Here is a 14,029-nt window from a genome sequence, read left to right on the forward strand (position 1 = left end):
CACAGCAATACAGCCCGGAAAACCCACAACAACCAACTAGAAACAAAGCCTGTTGTGGGGAAAAATACAATGGGCTCTAGAAAGGGGAGAGCAGGCAGGCAGGCATTCCCTCCTCCTCCGACATGGATCCCGACTGCTGAAGGAAGGGAGTGGGAATTGCCACCTACTCCACACCTGATCTCAGCAACATGAAGGGGTGGTGGGCTTTGCTACCTGCTGCATGCCTGATACAGGCCGGGTAAAGGGGGGCAGGCATCTCCACCTGTTCTGCTCCTGATGCCAGCCGGGTGAAGGGAAAACGGGCATTGCCTTCTGCTCTGCACCTGATTACGGCTGGGTGAAGGGGGGCAGGCATTGCTGCCTGCTCCAAGCCTGATCCCAGCTGGATGAAGCAAGGTGGGCATTGCCACCTGTTCCCTGCTGGGTGAAGGGAGGAGCGGGCATTACTTCCTGCTCCTTGCCTGATCCCGACAGGTGAAAGTGGGCAGTGGACTTTGCTACGTGCTCCTCTCCTGATCCCAAATGTAGGCTGATGGGGGCAGGCATTGCCGCCTGCTCCAATTCTTATCCCAGCTGGGTGAAGGGAAGAAGGGAATTGCCTCCTACTCTGTGCCTGATCCCACCCAGGTGAAGGCACTGGGTGGGCAATGGCACCTGCTCCACTCCTGATCCCAGCTGGGTGAAGGGGGATGGGGATTGCCCCCTGCTCTGCTCCTAATACCAGCTGGGTTAAGACGGAGAGTAGGCATAGGTACCTGCTCTGCTCCTGATCCCAGCTGGGTGAAAGAGGGTGGGCATTGGCATCTGCTTCCCTCCTAATACCAGCTGGGTTAAGGTGGGGGTGGGCATTGCCCCCTGCTCTGCTCCTAATACCAGCTGGGCTAAGGCAGGGTCAGGCATTGCCACCTGCTCCGCTCCTGATCCCAGCTGGCTTAAGAGGGCAGGCATTGCCTCCTGCTCTGCTCCTAATAGCAGCAGAGTTAAGGAGGGGAGTGGGCATTGCCACCTGCTCCCAAATGCCAGTTGTGATAAGGCGGGAGGTGGGAATTGCCACCTACTTTGCTCCTAATACCTGTCAGGGTCTGTTTGTATGTTGCCTGACAGGAAGCAACCTGACTAATGCCATGTTTAATTCTTTAGTTGTTTAGTCTTCTTCTCCCTCTAGGCCCACCTGCGAGGAGCCGGTTCCATGGGAGAAGACACTGTCTTATCTTTTCTGCAAGCCGAGTCGACCTTGAATAGTGTTCCCACAGAGAACTCTCCTGCTATGTGAACTCTGGGGGGAGGCTGGGCTCTGAGAGTGTGAAATGTAACAACTTCTGTTCTGTATCTCATTCCTAACAATGCCTTGTTCAGCCAGGGTCTCAAATCCTGGAATATGGACGTCTAGAACTGAATGCTGTCTTTCAAAATAAAACCTTTTGAAATCAAAAGACCCTGTCTTCTTGCAGAAGGAAGTAAGGCAGACTCTCATGTCTGGAATGCCATAGTCTGACATTTTGTTAGGAATCTCCTTTGAAGTCTTCAACCCCTCACCCAGGGGGGATGGATATCGAGGACGCTTTGATTGATCTAACCGATCCTGGCACGGAGGATGGGGGACTTCCCGATTCGACACCATTGGTACCGGACAATAGATCGGAGGTGATCCCTGATCCAGGAGTTATACCTACCGACGTAACCTTCACTGTTCCTATCGGAGGAGCGGCACCTGTTCCCAACGGCCGGATGGAACTTGTGCCCGGCAGAGAGGTGGAACAGGCCATAGCCGGCGCACAACCAAAGGTGCGCGAAGCTACCGGGGAGAACCATTTAATTTTGCTGCTGACACCGCGGCAGTGGGGCTCCCGGCCTCGAGAGGCGAGGGAGAGGGGAGCGGGCACCATGTTTTCCTGGTCGATGATCGATGTGAGATGCACCATCGGGTCAACGGAGCAGGAGGGCCCCAGCGTCGTTTGGGATCTAAGGAGAGCAGCCCACACTCCAGAGAAAATGCGGGCCAGCACCCAACCCTGGTATAAGTGGGACGTAGACGCGGGCCACCTGGAGGAGTGGGATCCCCGAGGTGGGACCAAGGATATCCAAGATTGGGAAACTACCCGACATGAGCTGGGATTATACGGACATAAATTCAGCCAGAGCGTGGGAGCGGGGGCGCACACATCAGTTGGAATATCGAGCCCAGGCCGTGGATACCGGAATTTCAGCCGTTACTGGTTTAACAAAAGGGATTCTGGCCAGCATGTCGATGGAGGAAGAGCAACTGTTGCAAGGTGGTGGAGTTGAAGGTCCGATATGCCCCCAGAACACCGGAGATACAGCCCATGTCTGGAATGCCATAGTCTGACATTACTAACTGGGTAAAGATGGTGGTGGGCATTGCCACCTGCTCTGTGCCTAATACCAGCTGGATTAAGGCAGGGGCAGACATCACCATCTGCTCTGCTCCTGATCCCAGCTGGCTGAAGGGGGTGGGCATTGCCACCTGCTCCACTTCTAATACCAGCTGGGTTAAGGTGGGGGTGGGCATTGCCACCTGCTCTGCTCCTAATTCCACCTGGGTTAAGGCAGGAGATGGCCATTGCCACCTACTCTGCTCCTAATTCCAGCTGGGTTAAGGCGGGAGATGGCCATTGCCACCTGCTCCGCCCCTATTACTGGTTGTGTTATGGCGGGAGGTAGGCATTGCCACCTCCTCCGCTCCTAATACCGTCTGGGTTAAGGTGGAGAGTGGCCATAGCCATCTGCTCTGCTCCTGATTCCAGCTGGGTGAAAGGGGTGGGCATTGCCACCTGCTCCGCTCCTAATAACAGCTGGGTAAAGCCAGAGAGTGGGCATTAGCACCTGCTTCGCTCCTGATCCCAGCTGGCTGAAGGGGTGTGGATATTGCCACCTGCTCCACTCCTAATATCAGCTGGGTTAATGCAGAGGACAGGCATTGCCACCTGCTCACCTAATACCAGCTGGTTTAAGGCAGGGAGCGGGCATTGCCACCTGCTCCACTCCTAATTCCAGCTGGGTTAAGGCGGGGGGTGGCCATTGCCTCTGCTCCCCTCCTAATACCATCTGTCTGAAGGGGGGAGGGCATTGCCACCTTCTCCGCTCCTAATTCCAGCTGGGTTAAGGCAGGGGTGGCTATTGCCATCTGCTCCCCTCCTAATACCATCTGTCTGAAGAGGGGCGGGCATTGCCATCTGCTCCACACCTAATACCAGCTGGATTAAGGCACAGGGAGGGCATTGCCACCTGCTCCGCTCCTGTTCCCAGCCTGAGCTACCCACCACGACATGTTTTCTGGAGCGATATGGTGAGTTACCTGGGCTTTCCTCTGCGGCAGTGCCCTCTGGTGGTGCACCAGGGTATATAGTGAGTCTTCTGAAACATGCTTACTCAATTATGTAGTAAAATTGATCCTTTGTCTTTATCTTTCACTGTTCTACCAGTTGTCAGTTGAAGCTAACTGCAGCCAAAATAATTTAAATTTCCTCTTTAATAACGTGCCCAAGTATCAGGCTCCTTCGTGGTACTATGTGGCCCTGAGGAAAAGAATGGGATATGGGAATAACAGATACTCTGGGTTGAAAAAAATCCTTTTATTTTATTTTATTTTTTTCAAACGAGGCAGGCTTTTAATCACTGGCCATCCTGGAAAAATTCTAAGAAAACCCTTTTATTTTTATAAAAAGTGTATCAGTTTCATATTATTTCTTAAGCTTGATGGTTTCAAAGAGTGTTATCTGTTCTTAAAGTTTCTTTTCATAGGCACAGTCACTCAGATCTTCATAAACTTTCTCTCTCAGGCTACACACATAGTTTGCCTGCTCCAGATATCAATTTCTCACTCAAATACACATAGATTTTCTCTCAATTTGCCTGCTTGTGCTAACCTTGTGTGGTGGTGGTGATATATTTTAAAAAATTGATCAGTTATCCGGAGCTTATAGTTCCAGTCCTGATTTTGAATTTTGATTCGAGTTTTAATTAAGCCTCAGGAATGAGCCTCTCTACTCACTCTAAAGGGTTAGTCAGTAGCCTAAAAGGCAAAGAAAAAAAGAAAGAAAAATTATTTTCTAATTTCCAAATTCCTCTGCTTAGCTAACTGGACGTTAATGTTAATCATCACAGTCTACCAGGCAAATGTCTACAAAGAAGTCTGCTTTCATATAATTATCTGTAAGTCAATGTTAATTTCACAGGGAAATAATATTGGGATTTTTTAAAAAAAATTCTCAGTGCTTAGTGATTGTAAAACCAGTTTTTAAAGCTTCCTATGATTACCATTACATAGTAAAGGGAAGCGTGGAAACATGACTATAGGAGAGAGGGAAATCAGCCGTTTGGAGGAGACAAATAAAAGCCTAAATATTACTCATCTGTCTAAATTTTTATTTCCTCTTTCCCAAACTCAAGGAAGCTAGCTGATACTAATCTATAAATATAATCGTTTTATTGCAAAACTAAAAAGAAATGTGTACAATAATTTCACAAATATTACACTAAAAGCAGAAATGCTAGCTGAGTGCCTTAAATAATGAGACTTGTGAATGTAAAGAGAAAAATGACTGTTTATTTTTTTAAAAAAAGGCAATTAGACCGTGCGCCTTCAGGTTTTACCATCCAACTACAAAGGTATGTAGCCCCTGGTAAAGTAGCAAAATAATTAGTGGTTACATCCTTGACCTATGCCACGTTCATTTTTGTTAACTAGAGGAAATGAGATGCCTTGAGCGTCACAGTTTATTGTAATCTTTATTTTTAACCTTGCATTATGAATAAGAGATGAATTCTACTGCTGTTCCTTTCCTATCAAAGTCCCAAAATGAGGCCTTCATGGAAATGAACACTTTGATAAGTTTAAACTTCGACTTAATTAGAAACTTCTTTGTTTATATATTAAACTTTATTTTTATGTTTTTCCAGTACTAATCAAAAGCCCAAATTACTTCTCAGTCTGCTTTTAACTACACCTAGTTGTTCAGTGTAACAGATTACTTGTATGTAGTCAATTAACTGCAATCAGTTATTGTGATCATAAATGAAGAATGTTTATGGATTTTTAATTGATATGATAGAAAAGAGTCCAGTAGCACCTTTAAGACTAACCAACTTTACTGTATATTACGCTTTCAAGAATCACGGTTCTCTTCATCAGATGCAGAGAACTGTGGCATAGGTCAAGAGAACTGTGATTCTCGAAAGCTTATGCTACAGTAAAGTTGGTTAGTCTTAAAGGTGCTACTGGACTCTTTTCTATTTTGCTACTACAGACTAACATGGCTAACTCCTCTGGATTAATTGATATGGGGGCAGAGAATGTCACAGACTAGACGTAAAATTAGATATTGATATACTAAAATGAAGCAGATCACCCAACCTATGAGAGCTGTTCCATTATTCTTTAGAATTCGTGAATCTCTCATTTTGTATGGGCAAGAGTGCAAGAGTAATTCACTTTTACCATGTGCAGAAACATTTGAAACAAAATTGCTTGATTATCGTAGCCAACACTCTCCCCAACCTGCCCTCTATCACCCAAGAACCAGTAGGAAACTAAGAGATTATTTGATTGATTGAATTAATTTAGATACTTATTAGGGGTGTGTGATTTGGATTTCTAATTTGGGTAAAATATCCGAATCAGACCCAATTTGCAAAGTTTCAGAAACGCCAAATCTAAGCTTCCCAAAGCGATTCGTATCACTACAGGAAGCTTCGGATCAAGGGGTTTAAATGCTCCTTTCTGTGCCACTACAAAGTGGCATGGACAGGGGCATTTTAACCCCCCAGATCGGCTGCTTGGCATGGAAATCTCCGCCAAACAGCTGATCCAAGATGGCAGGGGGGGGGGGGGTTAAATGTCCCTTTCCATGCTGTTTCACAGCGGCACAGAAAGGGACAACACTTCCCCCCTCACTTCAGTATGCTCCGAATCTTTATGGAGCATACCGATGCAATTTAAAGATCCGAATCCCAAAGCAGCTTGCCACTTTGGTGTTCGGGTTATTTCAGAACAGTTTCTCACTTCGGGTAAACCCAAAGCGGGAAACCTGAATTTCCCCCCAGTACACACCCCTAATACTTATACAAAAAGCAGTTTACAATATTGTTCTGCCATTCATTTTGTCACAACAACTTCTTTGTGAGATACCAAAGGCTGAGTGAAAATGACTAGCCCAAAGGTTACCCAGCAAGCTTCCATGGCAGAGTGGGGATTTGAACCCAGGTCTCCTGGATCCTATTCTGAAACTCGAACTAGAGATGCTGCTGAATTCTCAGAGAACCTGTTTGGCACTTGAATTTACCTTTTTTGACTATTTCTATTTACTATTTTTTGACTATTTCTCTTTTTTTCTGCAGCCCAAGTCAACATTTAACAATGGCCAACTTAATTCTACATGACTAAATGACTAAATGGATGAAAACTATTTTAGAGTCAAAGTTCAATATTATTATTTTTCCTTTTGAAAGTGTATTTATATAAATAATTGATTAATAGATAAGTGGTCAGTCAGTAAGACAAAAAAGCATTTTCAAGAAGTCCTCCAGTTGTTTGTCTGATAATTTTTCTTTTTGCAATTAAATACATAATTATGATTAATTCTGCAGCTATGACATAGCTATTGGTTACACCTAGATATGTTTAATGCAAAATACATTGTTCTTTATAAGAGACTGAACAGAATGTGCCAACCCAATGCATTTTATAAGTACTATGTTTAACCCACCTCCGAATGTAAAAGGTTTTTCATTCTTACAGTGTTCAAAATATTCTGTAGCTAACCAATAGTGCTAACCCTTAAGACAGATAATTTTTAAATTTAGAAGGCCTGGTATTGACTAAAGCCTTCTGATTCCTTGACCAGAGTTCTGCTGGGGATTCAGCAGGGCATGGTGGATTAGAATAGAAGCTTGAATTTATGTCTGATAAATGTGAACTGCTCAGTTTTGGGCCCTTTGCTACAATATAAATAGTTTAAAGTTGGAATTGGTGACATTCAAATTATTCCTGATGTATAAAAAGGTTAACTAATTGCACTTAGAAAATAAAGTTAACATGACCTTTATAGCAGAAAAATGACATTGATGAAGAAGCAAAACAAAGTGATAGTACAAAATGCAAACACAAGGAAAAGGGTGTGCAATCCTCAGAATTTATTTATTTTATTTACGTCATTTATAGTCTGCCTTTCTCACTGAGACTCAAGGCGGATTACACAGTGTGAAATTAGTACAGTCAGTATCAAGGACAATTTCATAAACATTCGGAAAAATACCCAAATTGGGCCCGATTCGTAAAGCTTCATTATTTCTGAATCGGGGCCAACATGCTGGCCCCGATTCGGAAATACCGAAACAAAGCTTCCTGAAGCATTCGTAATGCTTTGGGAAGCTTCCAGGGTCCCAGGAGTAAAGTTTAAAGGGCCATGTTGCAAGCGGCAGGGCTCTTTAAACTTTTCCATTCCCACTGTTTCCTCCCCACCCCCACTTACCTGACACCAGCTAGAAGAGGAGGCCCTCCTGTCTCCCTGCTGGCCTCCGGCGGTGGCGTTCCTCTCTGCCGGCCAGCCACACCAGCGCGGTGCTGGCAGCAGGGAAGGCCCTCTCTACCGGCCAGCCACGCCAACATGGCAGCAGCAGGGAAGGCCCTCTCTGCTGGCCAGCTGCGTCGGCACGGCACCGACGGCAGAGAAGGTCCTCTCTGCCAGCCGTGCTAGCACAGCGCCGGCGGCAGGAAAGGCTCTCTCTGCCGGCCAGCCGCACCAGCACAGCGCAGGCAGCAGGGAAGGTCCTCTCTGCTGGCCAGCCATGACGGCCACAGCAGCAGCAGGAAAGGCCCTCTATGCCGGCCAGCCACGACGGCACGGTGCTGGCAGTAGAGGAGGCCCTCTCTGCTGGCCAGCCACGCCAGCACGGCACCGGTGACAGGGAAGGCCCTCCGATGGCCAGCCATGCTGGTGCCAGAAGCAGTGACAAACAGTGGACCCACAAGGACTTGGAGGGAGCATCTTATTTTTCCCTCCCAACTATTTCCTCTTTCGCTTCCCTGAAAGCACTCCTCAAGCATCTCCGCTTTTCCAGCTTCTTCCTCTCCTTCCCACCCACCAGCCAACCTAGCTTTATCTGCCCCCTGATCTTCATCTTTCCTCTCCCCTCCCCTCCAGTAGCGCCTACCTAGGGAAACTATGGCCTAGTTCTGCAGTGCTGGCTACAAGACCAGCTCCAGCTGTGCAGTGGGAAACCTCTAACTCACTTTCCCTTTTATCTTCCTCCTCACACTATTTCCTCTCCCTCCTCCTGGCAACTTTTCCCTGCTTCCTTCTCTCCTTCCCACCTACCAACCAACCTATTTTTTTCTTCATTCTTTTTTCTCTGCAGTGGGGACCCAGCAACTTATCATTTCCGTCTCCTCCATTTTATCCTCACAACAAGGTAGCTAAGGCGTAGAATGTGTGACTGGTCCACCATTACCCAATGAAATTCCATGGCAGAGTGGGGATTTGAATCTGACTGGTCCAAATTCTAGTCTGAAGCTCTAACCACTACAGCATACTGGATTTGTAAGGTGGACACTGTTGAACGGTAGCAGGCAGCCAGGCCTATATAAGTCATAGAAATCACGCAGTATTGTATTTTTGGTTGCTGCCAGGTCTAGCCTCTTTGAGTCCTCCCTCAAAGTCCCAAAAAGCCCTAGGAAGGGCCCTGCCCCCCCTTTTACTGACAAAAAACAAGGCCTGGAGGCTGGTAATATTGTTATGGTTGCCTAGCAACTCCTGCAGTTGCCAGGGGACATTTGTTTCTTAAAGGAACAGGTGCTATTTTTATTATGGAGAGGTTAACCCCCACCCCCAGTGTTTTTTTTGCGTTGTTTCTGTTTTGTTGGCTTTTTGGATTTCAATTTTTTTACAAATCTGGGGCTTTTTCAGGTTTGTAGATAAATCTGTTTTATCTGTTCATCTCTTCATTCTCTGGATTTAAGTATCTACAGATTTCATCATGTTGTGATATATTTATATATGGCCTGTAATGCAATTAAGGTATAACCTGTATAACTAAATCATTTTTATTGCTGTCTCCAGGTGATTTTACAGCTAATTGGCTTTATAATGTGTGTTTTTTCTGTTACTACTACTACGACTACTACTATTAATGATGATGATGATGATAAAGGATTATTTTATGATGATATTTATTTTTCTTTTCATTGAAAACCAGTTCACTAGAAACAGCTGAATGATATGTTCACCACCAAGTTCTCACTCCCTTCTCACAGCACTATGATGGGGAATGGTTGGGAAGAAAAGAAAGTCATGAATATCTAAATGAATTATGGTGCCATATCACTAGAAGTGTAGGGCTTACTACTAAAAGCTGTCAAAGCTGAAGGGAAATGATGGCAATATGGTAATTCAGTCTGAATATACTGAGCCTTATGTTGTTTCAAATACCAGGTTTATCTCACTCTTCGCATGATCATTCAATGAACAGAGGATCAACTACTGCACGAAGCACTAAGAATCAAGATGTGTCCCACATTGCATTTGGATCCAAAGTTCTTGGGCCGCCTCCACCTTCAGGCCGAAGGTTCAGCACAAGGGCATCTGGGGAGGTAGGAATACAAACTTAATTGCTGTAAGAACAAATTTTGAGCCTTTATATTAATAAGAAAAAGAATGAAATGATAGAAGAAGTTGGATATTAACTTAGACAAGGGAACCTGTATATATGAAATGCTAGTACTGAGTTGAGGTACATGTTCAAGACATGCTGAAAATCTCCAAGAAACACAAGGCAGCGTACCCTGTAAGGTAAACCAGACTGAGAGAGTGACTGGGCCAAGGTTACTTCGTGGCACAATGTGGATTTGAACTTGGGTCTCCCAGACCTAGTCTTATACTCTACACCCCACTGGTTCACCCAGTGAAATGGAATGAACAATAGAATTGGTTGAGTAATAGAACTGGAATTGCCAAAATAGATGTGTGGAGGCAATTTTGGCATTTATTTAATGAGTACCATGGACATTTTAACATATGCATAGGGGCATTTTTATAAGAATGTCAAGTTTAGGGGGAAAGGGGTTATGTATACTATAAGAGAAGAAAGAAGTTGCAGTGGAGGAGGGGATGTTCTTTATACTGTGAGCTTTTGATTCCAATACCATGCCTAAATCTGTAACATTTCTAGAATTCTCATGACAAGGAAGAAAATAAATCTTAAATGCTTTTAATGACTTGTTTTGTTTTATTGTTTTAGTTGTCAGCCACCTCTAGCATTTTTCCGGAGACGTGGCATATACGTTTCATACATAAATAATAACAAATAAATTATGGGTATACAGAGATTTTGCCCAGGACTTACTTAGATTTTCTGGTGTATTAAAATCTGTACACCTAATAATAATAATCTTTTAAAAGTACTGAAGTAATAGTGACAAGTGATAGACATAAGGAAGAGTATAAGAAAATGTAGAATTTTTAAAAAATATAAGGTAGTTAAATCTCATCCAGTGGAGAAGTAGGTTGGTGTGTTTAAGGTGCAATTCTCTAAGTTCACAATTTATTCAATGTTTGCTAAGTCTAAATGCTAAGTGATGCATTATTCCTACAGGTTGTTGAAATGAACTCCTCCCTCTTTCCAATTTAATATACAATTGATAGTTTACTGTTTTAAACATTTCCTGATGCTTTTTAAAACTCAAATGAGTTAATGATTACCATTTTCCTTTAAGTCAAAAATAACTGGCATTTTTCTTCCTTTAAAGGTAACAAAATCTGGGAACATCAGAACCAACAGGTCATACCAGCACTCAGTTTTGGAAAAAGGAAGGAATCCAGTGCAAGAAATTGGCAGGTGTGAACAATCTCCCTCACCATATGATGAGGCTGTAGTTCAAGAAAATAAAGCGAATATTTGCCACACAACTCAGACTTCACATGACAAGGGTAAGGAGCTGATGATGAAAAGATTTTGAAGATTGACCTATAGCAGCATTATTTGGCTGCAGGAAGTTTTCGTAATCTTTAACATAAATCTGTTTATCATTATCATTTTTACTTATTGATAGTATTAGCCAATAGTTGTTCTTTCCAAACATATCATGTGCATCTCCTTAATATTTGAAAGCCTGTATAATCTTAGCAACACTATTTTTCATGACAGTTTGCTTACGTTGATTATTTTGGACAGGAAATGAACTCTTGTGGGACACAATTTGTTTGACAGCAAGTATGGACGGTGTAAATAATTGGTTTTCCATCAGTGGCAAAGTTGGAAATTGGTTCCCCTATAGACAGTTGGGAAAGAATGGCAGAGTGAATAAATCTTGCAACATTTATTCTATCCTTTTTGTATGGCAGGGTTTCCACTTGATTTCATGCAGTAAAACACAGTATTCTTTCTTACTGTCTTAATTATTCGAAGTGTTACAAATTGATTATACTTATCCAGTAAAGAAAGCATAAGTGCTGCAGGATTCATTAACCTGTCTTTCCCTTGCTCCAAGAAGTAAAGATCGACATATAGGGAGTGATCCCATTTTTCATCCTCATAAAAACCTTGAGAGAAAGTGTGAGTATATATGTATGATTGGGCCAAGGTCATTATATGACACTAGCTTTCTAAGGTGTTTGGAAACTCTATATTGCTACTCAAGAATGAGATTCTAAGGCTGGTGTAGATCTCCTGTCTTCTCTGTACTCTTTCCTATGTATTTGATCAGCAGCAGCTAAAATGTATGAACCAGCTGCGCTGAGAAGCATTACACTGGAGATGACATGAGCAAAAGGCTTTAAATCTGTGATGCAAGTCATTTTGGGATGTTGCATCCATAAAGTAATAACCGTGCACAGGTGAGTCAGCTTGAAGAATAAATGTCATTTAAAACCATTGTTGCAGACTTCAGAAGCACCAATCCCATTGCTTTCTGTACATAGTATTTCCAAAGAAGGTTGCTTTCTTGAAGCTTGAGAACTGTTTTTTGTAATACTGTCTTCACTATACAACCACACTGTTATGACCTTTACTTTCTTTGGGGTAGATTTTGCCTTTAATCTTTCCCTTACACCCTCTGGGTAGTTTGCTGCCACCAGGAATATATTATTCCAAGATACTTTATTTAAATTTTCCCTTTGGTAACGTGCTTAAGCTCCTTCGTGGTTCTATGTGGCCCTGAGGATAGGAATGGGATATAGCAATGACAGCTACTCTGGGATATAACAAAACAAAACAAACTTTTATTTAGTCAAGAAGCGTATTGGTTTCATAAACGTAGTTCTCGGTTCTTAAAGTTACTCATTCATACAGATCTCTTCTAAGTCGTCACACACAATTAGCCTCTCTCTCTAACTCAATATTTCTCTCACAGATATGCTTAAAACTCCTCAGGTAGCACACAGCTAGCCTCTCTTTCTCTGACTCTCATTCACAGAAATATTAAACCTGCTCAGGCAGCACATAGCTGGCCTCTCTTTCCCTGACTGAGTGTCCTTTCACAAACATGCTCAGTTCAGGTTCCATACAAGTTATATTTCTCTCATAAATCCTTCTACATACTCAGGCAGCACACAGCTAGCCTGCTTTCTCCTGACTGAAACTTTTCTCTCTAACCTGTCAGTCTCAAACTGCATTCACTCCGCCCACTCTCAGTCATCAACCAATCATATCACTCACTCATCCCTCTCTCACCACCACTCTTCACCTATCTCACCAAGCATTTAAAGACACATGCACCCATTTACTTGAAATCATTACACACACCCTTCTCCATCTTCAGTTTAGAATGGTCACATGGTATTTCAAGAAATGAGGACCAAAAAGACACACAGATAATGAACTGCATGGCACAAATTTTATGTTCTTTAACATCTCTGTTCTTCCAAAGTAAGAGAATAAATCTCTGTGTTTCAAAGGATTCTAAAGTAATTCACATAAAATATAAAATGTCTGCACTGCAGGGATTATGGAAATCAAACACCCTGCAACAGAATTTGCTTCAGAGCATTGATAAAGATTTGCAGGATTAAACAAAGACTACCAGAGCAGGGCATATAAATAAAGAGCTCCCATGCTTTCATGATTAAAAAGAAAGAGCTAAAAATAAATTATTCTTGTAAGCCCTTATTAAATTTAAGCACCAAAAGAACCCAATCATCAAGAATACTGAAACTTTTTACTTGTCCCAGTTACAAATGTCTGCCTTTCATATTATTCCATACTATATCTCTGTGGAACAGGTTTCTTTTAAAAAATAAAAAACCAAAGTGGTTAGCTTGCTTGGCAGTTTGTCTTCTGGACACTGAGACAGCTACTTAATGAACAATTGCTCTCCTGTACTTACCCAATCAAGCCTCTACCAGCTCATGGTTAGCTCCCAGGAAATCTTGCCAGCCTTAGAAAGACATAACTCAGCTAAAGTACCTGCAGAAGGAAGATCCAAAGGTAGGCAGGAATAGACAGTGCTGACTATCACTGATTTCCCTTCTAGTGACAAATTCTTCTTGCCTTTCTATCCCTTGTCTATTAGGTTTTTTGCTATCATATTGATAAAAATATAACATTAAATTCCTGAGAGCTCTACTAGTTTAACTACTGCCCATAAAAGAGTCTTCACAGCTTTCCCCCTCCCCTCAAATTCCTCTAAAATACATTCAGGTTTCTGACTGTTGACAAAGGCAGAGAAGTGACTTAACTACAATGATCCAGGCAATGGTCATCTCTAGACTAGATTACTGCGGGGCTGCCCTTGAGCCTGACCCAGAGATTACAGCTGGCAGAAAATGCAGCTGTGCGCGTTATTATGAAAGTGGCATATAACACCGATATTACGCGAGCTGCATTGGTTGCCTGTGGAGTACCGGATCAGATTCAAAGTTTTGGTACTGACCTATAAGGCCCTATGTGGACTGGTACCAGCATATCTGCGGGACCGTCTCTCCCCATATATTTCCCAGAGGACACTCCAATCGAGATAAACAGCTGTTGGTGGTCCCTGGCCCCAAGGAAGCCTGCTTAGCCATGACCAGAGCCAGGG

General features: G+C 43.2%; 1 protein-coding gene across 3 annotated transcripts in view; it reads left to right on the top strand.

Moving 5' to 3' along the window:
- CFAP20DC (CFAP20 domain containing) overlaps positions 1–14,029 on the top strand; it is a 248,538-nt gene that overhangs the window by 111,625 nt on the left and 122,884 nt on the right. For all 3 annotated transcript variants that reach the window (XM_054975347.1, XM_054975348.1, XM_054975349.1), the window contains 2 exons: positions 9,450–9,607; positions 10,763–10,943. In XM_054975347.1, coding sequence (XP_054831322.1) covers positions 9,450–9,607; positions 10,763–10,943 — 339 coding nt within the window. The remainder of the gene's footprint in view (positions 1–9,449; positions 9,608–10,762; positions 10,944–14,029) is intronic.

This window comes from Eublepharis macularius, chromosome 4 (assembly GCF_028583425.1).
Source record: "Eublepharis macularius isolate TG4126 chromosome 4, MPM_Emac_v1.0, whole genome shotgun sequence".
NCBI lineage: Eukaryota > Metazoa > Chordata > Lepidosauria > Squamata > Eublepharidae > Eublepharis > Eublepharis macularius.